This window comes from Pithys albifrons, chromosome 3 (genome assembly GCF_047495875.1).
Source record: "Pithys albifrons albifrons isolate INPA30051 chromosome 3, PitAlb_v1, whole genome shotgun sequence".
In the NCBI taxonomy this organism is placed as follows: domain Eukaryota; kingdom Metazoa; phylum Chordata; class Aves; order Passeriformes; family Thamnophilidae; genus Pithys; species Pithys albifrons.
In genome coordinates, this window is record NC_092460.1 from 53,582,790 (window position 1) to 53,594,824 (window position 12,035).

The following is a 12,035-nucleotide window of genomic DNA, read 5'->3' on the forward strand; positions in this document are numbered from 1 at the left end:
TTCCATATATTGTACAGCTCCTGGTTCATCTACACGGGCCTCCTTGCACATTTGCTAGACTTCCTGCTTTTCAAGGTGGACCATTCTTTGGCTTGGAGGGGATTCTTCAACCTGCTGTCCTGAACCCTGCTTCTGTTTGCATTTATATCCCATGTTCTTTCAAGTAGGTCAGAGGCTGCTCTCCTGAAGTTCTGGGCTGTCATTCATCTTTGTCTCATTCCCTCACCTCAGAATCCTGAACTCCGCAATGTCATACTAACTGTAGCCAAGGCTCCTCCTGTCCTTCATATGCCTGACCAGTTTTTCCTGGTTTTCTAAGAATTGGGTCCAGTGGAGCACGTGCTCTCTTTGACTTCTTGATTACTTATGTTAGGAGGTGGTCATCAATGCACTTTGAGAAATCATATGAATTGCCTGTCCCTCCAATAAATGGTGGTGTGCCTTAAGTTTCTAACGAGTACCAGGGTCTGTGAACATGATACTTCTTCCAATTGTGTGAAAAGGACCTCATCATCTTCCTAATCAGATGATCTGGAGCAGAATTCCATCACATCATCATCTTTGTTGGTCTGTCCTCCAACCCATAAGCACTCAGCTGGCTGATCATCAGTCCCAAGGCTGAGCTCCATCTGTTTCCACTGATTTTGCCCTCCTTACTCTCCTGACCTGTGTAACACTCTGGCCCCAGAGCTGCAAGCTCACAGACTCTGCAAGGAGTTTTACTTTAAAATATATATAGGGTTCTTTAATACCTTGAAATAGCGTCAAGAGAATTAGCCAGACTTGTCCCCAAGAGGTATTTTATTTGACAATTTAGAGGAGAAAATAAGGGAACTTGTCAAAAGTTCAAAAGGGCACTACACAAGCTACACAAAATGTTATACTACAATACTGACCCAGCACATACTAATCCACAATACTTAAGTCAAGCTCCAATCTCTCCACAACACTTAGGTGAAAATCCTTTCCCCCCCGTGACACTTAGATCAAAATCCAATCCCTCCAGCTCCAAGCCACCCAAAGCATCAAGAAAGGTTCAGAGGGAGCAAGAAGAGAGAAGGAGAAAGAGGGAGAGACAGATCACGTAGTTACCACTGGAACCTTGTGGCAGACCAGCTCTCACATGTCCAGATAGCAGGGCTGTGACATGTGGCACCCCTGTGCTACTGCTTTTATCTGTTCTGGTCCCTATGGCCAACCCCCACCCAGGTGGGACCTCTGACCCACCAGCCATTCTGGGGTCCCAGGCCAGGTGAGGGGCAGTGTTCTCACTGTCCCTGCCAATCTGAACTGGGTCAGGACTCCAGAAGCTGTGGGGTGTTACAGTTTTCCCGAGCTGTTTGTAACTTGCCGCTGCTCCAGGACCCTGCCATAAGGGACACAACGCAACCCCCTTCCCTCTACACACTACCACCACCACCCCCCATCCCACAATGTAGTTCTGACCCAGTAATTACTGATCTGGTGTCTTAACTTCTGCTTCCCAAAAGCCCATGTTCATCATTTACAGCATTTCAGCTGTGTGTGCTATCTCGCCACATGTCTGTGATCTCAGTGAGATCACAGCCTTGCACCTGCATACAGATTTGTAATTCCCCCAGCTCCTACATGGTCCTCATGTTGCATGTGTTAGTGTGCAAGAACTTCAAAGAGGCAGCTGTTTAAACAAACTTCCCAGAACGGGTCTGAGAGATTTCCTTATTGTGTTGCTACACCAAAGTCCTGTAGGTCGTTTAGGGTTTGTGTGCATATGCTTGGGGTGACACCACATTAGCCCTGTTTTGGAGAATCCCAGCTTCATGGGTGTCAGTTTAATGCATCTTTGACCGTTTGTTCTTTCTGGTTTCTTCCCTGCTCCTTTTTCTTCTTCTTAGCTATAAAGATGTGAATAACCACCAAAGATATCTGTGAGTTAGTAGCATGGAAAAATATCATGTATGGTGATAAGCCCCTCCCTAAAAGTTTCTTCTATGTTCATATATTTGCATTTAGACTTGAAATCAGATTGTTTTTCTAAAAACATTTTCCTATTTTAGTAGCAGCTCTATCTACTTGTCCCCAGCATAAGTATCCAAAAGCTCAATAAGTCCTAAATGAAGTAGATTTTCAAGTGATGGTATTTAAAGAGTGATGTACCAGCTCATAGAAGTTATTTATATTGCACCCCTATTATTGAACAGGTTAGCAGAATGTCTTTACAGCATCTGATTGAAGATATCACAGTTTCTTTCAGCGATTTGAATGCTTGACTAACAGAAACATGTTGAAATTGGAACAGGAGTTGGAAAAGGAATAAAAGAATTTTTATTGGACTTGATTTTTAAGGGTTTGTGTGCTGCAGCATTGCTTGAACTTACCTTCTTGTTTGTGTGCCATAAAGGTGCTAGAGAACTAAGACAAAAAGAATACATATCTGGAAAGGACCCAGGAACTTCTTAGTACACGGTTCTGGCAGGAAAAATAAGCTTGGAAAAACTGACCATGAGAACAGAACATTGTTCTGTTACTTGCTTTCTCTTTTTTTTCTTAAAACTTTTTTTTTGCATATTCTCACATATAACATGAATGTGTCATCAAATTTCTCTGAACTGGAAACAATGATATTTTGAGTGTTAGTGGTATTAAAAGGCAGGTGGTAATACTGTATTCTGAGTGAAGTACAGAGACTTTTTTTATGTAATACAGAACTTCTGTTTTAAAGTTTGTTATGACTTCTTTTGTTCTACAATTACAGCATGTAATGACCTTGTATTTTGAAGAAGAATTTTGAAATAGTGGCAACTTGTCCTGCTAGAACCAAACTTTCACGTGAGTTGATTTTTCCCATTCTCTTATTTGCAGGAGACAGCTGTGACCACTGGATGCATTATAGTGATGCCACTAAAACCAGAGGTGGATGGGCTGAAGAATTATTAAATGAATTCAACAGCAATGTTGAACTGCTTAAGCAGGCTGTGAAGGATCAGGTCACAGATTCTCCTCCCAAATCACCACCTGCTGTATCTCCTCAGAACCTTCAAGCAGGTACTTTGTTTACATCACTAATGCTCTAATTTCATAAAATGTTAAAACTATTTTAAAAAATCGTGTTCATTTCAATGATTCCATCACTATTCTTTCCTACAGGCAAGGAACAGATACCGAAAGGAACATCTAGGGCTTCCTCTGTACCTTCCCAACAACCAAAGGGCAAACTGATGTCTAGTCCTATTGTGGTTAGACTTGCAGATTTCAATATATATCAGGTACATTTCTTCAAGTTAGTAAAATTGGGGCTGCTTCACCCTTCACTGTTATCTAACTGTGGTTTTTAAGGGACAATTTTGAAGCCCATGGAAATTAATGAGTCTTTGCTTTCATTATTGGATTAGACCTTTATGGACCTGCTTCTGCTTTGTTAAAATTGTGGATATTTTTTCATTGACTTTATGTTGTGACCCTATCACAATTATATGTTGGATTCAAGTTCTACTGTTACCCAAAGTATGAATTTGAAATTTAAAATTTAATCTTTTCATTGTACTGTGTTATGTACCCAGCATTTTAATATGTGCGTTTGTATAGCATGCTTTTCTTAATGTTATATTTTTCAAAGTACATTAAAAATGTTAAGAGGTTTTTTAAATTCTTAAAATTTTTCTCCAGCCCCTCCCTCCTCAGTGGTATTTTCAGTAGACACTTCAGCCGTTTCCATACCCCTCCCCTTTATTAGAGGGAGTAGTCTTAGTGCTGGTTGTGGTCCAGATGCACTCTTTGGAGGCAAATGGAGTACAGAAGTAATATATTTGTTAGGCAGAATGGTAGTGATATGGGAGGATCTGCTCTAAATTTCAGGTCCTAACAAAAATGCTTAGTGTGTGCCCCTTGTCATTGTGACTTCTACTTGCTCATGTTCCAATTTTCAGCACTTTTTTTCTGTGTCACTTCTGGTGCTGTGGGAGGTTGCAGCTTGCTACTAGGAGCCTTCATCTGGGTTTGAAGTGGTTTTATAATATTGTTTTGTACTGTTTGTTTCCATTTGCTTTCTACTTTTCAGATGCTTGTCTCCTCCTCTCTACACAAGCACATTTTCAATTTTTTAATTGTCATTATTTCTATGCAATTTCCCAAGACCTCTTTTTCTAAACATATTATTTTGCATGAATTTTTGTGTTTGTTAATACAGAGATGTTTGCCTCTTGAAAACAGCTACATAAACGGAAGCAGGCTTATAATGGTTATATATTCATTATTTCTAGTGAAACTCATTCAAGTAGGCATCATCATAAATTCAAAATTATTACATTCAGTAATTTCAAGCTAGCAGTTTAACCTACTAACTGTTGGATGAAAGAGCTTTGTTTTGACAACATACTTTTTAAACTAGCATACATTCAAAGAAACTTAATGCATATAAAATGGTGATTTTCTTCTTGTTCCATAATTTACGTTGTAAGGAGACAGGAGTGGAGGATTACTGTTCCATGGTGTTTTGATTCTCCTGTGAAATATACCTCCTGGCATATCCAGGCATACAAATCTCTGCCAGGTGCATGCTGAACACCTTGCCTAGCATTTGAGAGTTGGCCTGCATACTGCAATCTGTCCTTTTGACAGTACAAGGACTTCCTAATGTGTATTATAAACTTACCTGGATTATCTATCCCTTGTCATCTAGATAGGGGATCCTTTGGGACAGACTGTATGCAAACATACAGTTTGTGTAATTGCTTAAACAGGAGCTGTAGTGTTTGCAGTAAAGATACCAGATCGTTCTAGCCTTCTGCTGAACACATATGAAAGTGACCTGCTGCCTTCCGTGAAGGAAGGGGATCTGGTCCCATTCTGTAGTTTTCTTGCGAAACTGTTCTAGGCAGATTGCCTCTGCTACAGGCAACTAAGTATTTCGCATCGTCAGCACTTTGTGTCGTAGTTGAGGATCTACAGCTGAGAGCAGTGGAATGTTACCCTTCAAGCGACAGTACCTTGCAACTGCAAATGCTTAATGATTCATAAAAATGCAATGTATTAATGAAAGGAATCTTGTATCTTTTACAGGTTTCGACGGCAGACCAGTGCCGTTCTTCCCCTAAAGCTCTCATCTCTTGCAATAAAAAGTCACTTTATCTTCCACCAGAAATGCCAGCTATTCATATTGAATTCACTGAATATTACTATCCAGATGGAAAGGACTTTCCTAGTAAGACCTTTTTTTTTTTGTACTGAAGCATAAATTTTGTGTGTTACTTTCACCTTTGTGAAGGTTAAAGCTTGGAAACAGGTAATGGCTTCTAAGACTGAAAAAACACAACACTGTCCTGATTCCACAGTGCTAACTCCTGGCAAACTCCTGTTAATACTGTGTTTTATAAACATGTTTTTATATCTGAAAACTCGCAGCATTTTTACTGGCATATTAATTACTCATTCTCCAACCATTCTCCAACATCCACATATTGTTCCTGCAGTTTCACTGCCTGGCTACATAAAAGGAGTCAAGCTAGTGCAGTAGTATCTAAGATGCAACAGAAATCTGCTGGATTTATTTGTAGGAATGTGTTCTGGGGCTGGCCCTGTTTTATATATAGAAATGTCAGTGATTTTCTGGGGATGGAACTTGAGGACAATAAATCTCTGTGGTCTTGGCCTTTCTCTGTAATGAGAACTTTCTCCTCCCTCTCCTCAGACTTCATTCTATTCAATAGTTCTTTTTACGTTCAAAAATTCAGATACTTGCTTGGAGTGAGAGAAAGAATTATCACTTCAGGTATCTCCTAACAGTTTATTCTTTCCTGAGACTAAAGGAGTGGGTTTGTGTTCTTTCTCTGATAAAAAATACTGGTGAAAATGTATGTCTGCACTCATCTGAAAAACAAACAAAACCCAACCCATAAACATTTTACTTATAATTTTTTTTTGTTTTCTCTTTTAGTTCCATGTCCAAATTTGTATGGCCAGCTGAATGCTTTACAGTTCACCCTGGATGAGAGAAGTATCCTTTGGCTAAATCAGTTTGTATTGGATTTGAAACAGAGTCTTATTCAGTTCATGGCCATGTACAAGTTAAATGACAATTCAAAATCAGATGAACATGTTGATGTTAGAGTGGATGGACTAATGTTAAAGGTATGCTGTCGTTGAGGAGGGTTTTGTGGTTCCTTGGAAGAATATTTTTTCTCTTATTCTCAAAAGCTATTAGCAAAGCAACTTAAGGAATAAATACACAAATGAATGAACAAACAACCCATGTAATAAGCCATGCTGCTCTCAAAAACTATGCAGATTATGATGGTTTGAAGACAGGCAGCTGTCTTAAGTACTGCTTCATCTATGTCCTAGGGGTATTTTGTGTTTGTATTTGAAGACCTTAATAGGGCTAATAACAAATTATTTCCCTGTGTTCAGTGAACCTGACATAGCAGAAGAAAAAACCCACTAAAGCAAGAGTAGCTAGTGAAAAAATCATATTTGCACTCCATATTAATGCAAAGGCCCTCTCTTGTTCTCCTGGTTGTAGTATATCAAAGCTCTTTCATCTTGTTAGTGAACAAGAGTAAAGAGAAGTAAAAGAACAAGAACCTAGAGTAAAGAAAGCAGTTCATCTGAAGGTCAATTTTCTTTTCCAAATCCTATTCTCACTGTTTTCTGTTTTATGCTGGGTGTTGGCTGTAGTTCAGGTGCACGAGTTCTCTTTATGCTTATTCCAGATGAGTGGTGCTTGTTAATGCAGCTGAACATCAAATTTTTGCTTCCCTTGCCTTTTCTTTTTTTGTAGAAAAAGTATGATTGAGCAAATAAACTTCCCACCCTTCCCTATCCCCCATTTGCATGGGCATTTTATTGCATTTCCAAGGTTCAGAGTTGAACAAAACAAGTCTTTTCAATGGTGCCCACAGGAGAGGTTTCAGGAGAGATTTCAATGGTTTTGAAAAGCCAGTTTATGGAGAGATGGTTATTTTCCCAATGCTCTTGGTACTTTCTTAATGAAACTTTAAAAGAACGTGGTTTATAGTGAACAAAAACAGTTTTTAAGAGCTAACAACTGGACACTGCAAATATGGATTGATCTGATATTGAGTTATTAGATGTGAGAAGCCTACTAAACTAAGAGAAGATAAAACTATTCTTAAATCCCTCAAATCTCGATTCAAATTATGTCATCCCTGTATTAACGGCATTATTTTTATTCTAGCAAGTGATTAATATTTTTAATGGTGTACTTGATGTTTGCATATCATATAGTTAATTATTTTTCTTTTGTTTTGAGTCGTATTTACATGAAGAAGCTTCACTACCCTCATCTTTAAGTGGCTTTAGAATGACTTCTTTACTCCTACTTTCTAGATTAAGCATGGAGATGTCGTGGCAGAAGGTAGTATCACTGATAGTAGCAAAACTAGTGTGGCCAAGGTCCATGTTACAGGATTTGGCATAAAATACATTTCCCTTAAAACTTGCACTAAAAATATGCAAGTTAAATTAAATACAGGTTACTGAACTATTTTATTGATTTTTAGGAGTTGGAGTATATTGCTATTTTTATGATGAAAAAACTGTATTATTATCAGATAATTGTCAAAAATACCTATTCTGCAGTGTTAGGAATATTAGCTGCTTTAGAACATTTAAGTATTTGCATTTATCTTAACATAGGAATGAAATAGTGTAGTACTCAGTGAACTCCAAATTATGATTCTCTGTTGTGCAAAAAAAGAGAGTTGTGAATTTTTGAAACACTTGAAGAAACTTTCTATCAAGCTGTTTGAGTTGAAGAAATGAGGCACTTGAGCCTAATGTAGCTGAACTAAATTTAAGACCTTCTGATAAGCAAACCCTGAGACCCTTAAGTTTCTGTACAAACACTGAGGTTCAGATGCCACAGCATCCTTCTTAAAAGTCAGAGGAAACATAAATCATAGTCTGAGCCTGAATTATACCTGCTCTCATAAAAGTGTAATTCTATAACTTTGTTTTAGTTGTTACGGCTATTATTTTGTTTAACCTTCTTAATCTGTGTTTTTCTAACTAGACAAAATATATTTCTCCCTTGCAGATCATCATCCCATTTGAAAACAAATCTGAAATTCATAAAGATCAACCTCGTGCACTTTCCATTCAAAGTTCAGAGATGATTGCTACAAATACCAGATGCTCACCAAACTGCAGACACTCTGATCTTGAAGCTTTGTTTCAGAACTTCAAAGACGCTGAATTTTTCAGTAGAACTTTCACCACTTTTCCTAAGTCACAGAAAAATTTTAATCTTTTGCATCCCATCTTCCAGAGACATGCTCACGAACAAGATACTAAAATGCATGATGTTTATAAGGGTTATATAATCCCCAAATTGAATAAATATGCGTTAAAGACTTCTGCAGCTACTGATGTTTGGGCCTTGCATTTTTCCCAGTTTTGGATAGATTATGAAGGAATGAAAAGTGGGAAAGGCCGGCCAGTAAGCTTTGTGGACTCATTCCCACTTTCACTTTGGATTTGCCAGCCAGTAAGATTTGCAAACTCACAGAAAGAGCTTTTATCACGTAATCAGACAGCTTTCAACATTCCAAGAAGTGAATCCAGTGATCTTGCTAACAGATTGCAACGTAAAAAACTTCTGAAGGAATATTACAGCACTGAGACAGAGCCCTTGACCAACGGCTTTCAAATGTCTGAGACTTCAGGAGTGCTTTCTGAAAGCTCTTCCTCTGATGCAGATGTACACGTTCTTGTCCATGTTCAAAAACATGTAAGCGTGCAGATCAATCACTACCAGTATCTTTTTTTGCTGTTTCTCCATGATTCTCTTGTATTGCTCCTGGAAAACTTAAGAAATGACGTAGAAGCAGTGACAGGAAAACCTGCAAAGCAAACAGATGTCTGCATTGGGATCCTACTGAAAAGTGCAGAACTAGCCTTACTACTCCATCCAGTGACTCAGGGAAACCCTTGTAAGTCTCCTGTTGTGGAAGAAGGAAGTCCTGTGGCATCAGAACTCTCCCCTGTGGGAAATGGGGAAGCTCATACTTCAGAGAGTAGATTAGTTGGTAGTAAGATAATGGAAGCTGGTATTACTAATTTTAATTATGTAAATGACTGCAAGCCTCTGAATGATGTTAATAAAGGAATTGTAATAGATCCTCCTTTGTTTAAATCAGACAGTAATACGAATTTTCAGAAAGGAATGTCATTTTCAGATGATGCATCAGATAAAGGTTTGGGAGATACAAGTGAAGGAGGAAGCAGTGGACTTTTTAGTAGAAGTGATTCAGAGGAGGTCTATGGACCTCTAAGTGAGAAAAGTAGCTTGAATCCTAGGGATTCAGTGTCCATTCTAAATCAGAGAGAAGATTCTACTGAATTTTTCATTGATAAAGAGGATGACAGAAACATATTCTCAAATAAGTTAAATGAACAGGAAGGCACAACTGAAGGCTGTCCTAACCAAGTCACTGACTTGGAAACAGAAACTGCCTTAGAATATGAAGAACTTGAAATCAGCAAAGACAAAGTGACTTCAGTTAAAATGTTTGCATCCCAGTCTTCATCAAGGTATAGAAGATTTAATACTAAATCAGTTTTCCTACTCTTCGAAATTTTATTTGGCAGTCCGTGTTGGCCACATACTTCTAGAACTTTTAGCAGTCAAAAAATGCACATCTAGTAAATGAGAATTTTTAAAGTATATAAAAAATATATAGTATCCAGTATTCAGTAAAAGCTAAAATGAAGTGTTAGTTAACTGATTTAAACTATTTACTTTCATTTTAAATGTTATGAAGTATGTACTGAGAAAAGTATTGACACAAATGCCCAGAGGAATGCATGTTGTTTCTACATTTACTTCTTTTTCATATTGAAGGATAATTGAATAATCAGATTTTTTCTTTTATATCTTGCCTGGTTTAGAGGAATTTTTTAAAGTAAGTTCTATGTCTTTAATTCGAAATAATAATTTCCTGATATCTTTATATTTTAAAGTGCTAAGCCTAAGGAACGCTGCTCATCCAACCTCCCTGTATTCTCTGTTTCTTACAAAAATATGAAGAGAAGTCCATCACAAGTCTCTCTGGATACCATCTCTATTGATAGTATGATGCTAGAGGATCATTTGATAGAGAGTGATGGAAGTGACAGTCAAAGCTTTCTGGAGAAAGGTAAATAGGTTTAACAAAATGTTTTTAAGCAATACATGAAAATGTTGTTTGTTATTAAAATACACAGAAGGATTCTGGTCCAGCAAATCCTGGATACTTTACAAGACTGTATCTGTTGCCTTCAATAGTCAGTAATATTAAGTATATTCCCCATACATCCATTTCAAGGGAAAACAGTAAGGTGTGCTACTTAGGCAGTGCTACTTCATTTTAACACTACTTGATTTTCCTCTCTTGAGGAGAGTTAAGAGCATTGAAGTGCTGTGCTGAAAGTCTTGAATTAAGCAGAACTTGTTCCCTGCTTTACTTAAAAGCCATTGCTTTGGCCGCAAGTAGTTACAGGTTGTACCTGAATTGGTGTTATGCTTGAAGTGGTAAAGAAGCTTTCAATTTAGGGGTAGATGAAAAAGAAATGGATTTTCACTAATACCATGCTAATTACCAGGCAGATAGATCTGGTAGTCTCCCTGCAGCTTGTTCCTTAAGGAGCAGTTCCTAGCTATTGACTGTCTAAAAGCAGATGTTTGTCCAATTTTTGCTCATACTGATTAAATAATACTGATTAAGTAATTTTCCAATGTCAGGAAACAGAGTTAAGAAGGCCTTATTGGTACCTCTTTTCTGATAAATTCTACTCTGAATAAGTCATGACTACTTTTTTTCTGTAGGATTTCTCTTCAGTCTAGAGCAATAATGAGAAGACTGCTTCACTTGCAAACCTGTTATATATTTGAATTGTAGGAGTATTCCTGTATGTACTTATGTGGGAGTATGCCATAAAATACACTTTCCATTTTAAATAACTTTTATATGTCTTTTTAGCTTGTGAAACAGTATTTAACTGCAGGTTAAGTCTCCATGCATTCTAGTTGTCAAGGAAACACTATCATGATTGTTCTAATGAAAACATAAAACCACAAACATTTGCTCCAAAGGCACTGTGCAGTGTTTTAGATACACAACTTAAAATCTATAACCTTTTTTTCTGCTTGATCAAGTTTATATTTGATTTAGAAGACTAAAAAACACCCTTCACAATTTTTTAACAATGCATGTAGAGTGCTGTTTGGGTTTTGTCACTATAGCCTGCTTTACTTGTAAGCATGTAGAGCTTTGAACTCTCTGTAAGTGGAAGGAATTTGACAGTTCAATCACAAATATTTGTTTCATAAGTCATTCAACCCATCTTAAAAATGAGTTATTGTATGAATACAGTAATAGACACTGATTTATTCTTAATGTAGGTTATGCTATGCTAACTTTGCATTTTTTCTGATGTATATATGGAAGGTATTACAGCCACAAACTACCAAAGCCCATCAGAAAACACCCATGAAGGAGGCACAGTGATTGAAAATTGTGATGGGTCATCTCCAGATGCCATGAGTGCTGCTTCAGAGAATGCCCCTGAGACTGGTGAAGAAATGGTAATATTGTATCCATTAAATACATGTTTCAATAAATTAAACAGTAAAAGAGAATTGAAATGGTTGGTTTTAAAGCTGATTTTTCAACTAGTTTTGGTATCTTTTGTTAGTGCATTATGTACGCCTACAGATTTAGTCCTCTTTTGTTAAGTACAAATGAAGATTACAATCTAAGTTACACTGAGCATTCTCTTTGTTATCTCCTATATAGCCATTGTTGATAAATGACAGCAGCCACTTTAAAATGTTGAAAATATTTACATTTTACTATGTAATAATATTTTTGTAAGACTGTCACTTTCTTTTAAGCTCTTTTGAATCTGATGTTTAAAATGAGCTTCTTGTCATCATCAGGTATAGATAAGAGAAAGCACCATAACTTTAGCATCTCTTATATGTAGATGCTTCCTAAGCGCTGGTAGCATTCTGTAGAATTTTCAAATCGGAGTGTAATAACTATGCTACGTGGTCAGAT

General features: G+C 37.3%; 1 protein-coding gene across 5 annotated transcripts in view; it reads left to right on the forward strand.

The window, feature by feature from the left end:
* Window positions 1-12,035, forward strand: part of BLTP3B (bridge-like lipid transfer protein family member 3B) — a 51,776-nt gene that overhangs the window by 27,867 nt on the left and 11,874 nt on the right. For 3 of the 5 annotated variants that reach the window (XM_071552010.1, XM_071552011.1, XM_071552013.1), the window contains 7 exons: window positions 2,842-3,024; window positions 3,127-3,245; window positions 5,038-5,179; window positions 5,912-6,105; window positions 8,033-9,528; window positions 9,958-10,133; window positions 11,424-11,560. In XM_071552010.1, the coding sequence (XP_071408111.1) occupies window positions 2,842-3,024; window positions 3,127-3,245; window positions 5,038-5,179; window positions 5,912-6,105; window positions 8,033-9,528; window positions 9,958-10,133; window positions 11,424-11,560 (2,447 nt within the window). Of the gene's footprint in view, window positions 1-2,841; window positions 3,025-3,126; window positions 3,246-5,037; window positions 5,180-5,911; window positions 6,106-8,032; window positions 9,529-9,957; window positions 10,134-11,423; window positions 11,561-12,035 lie in introns of those variants that run through there. The other 2 variants (XM_071552014.1, XM_071552015.1) reach the window with 2 other exon arrangements.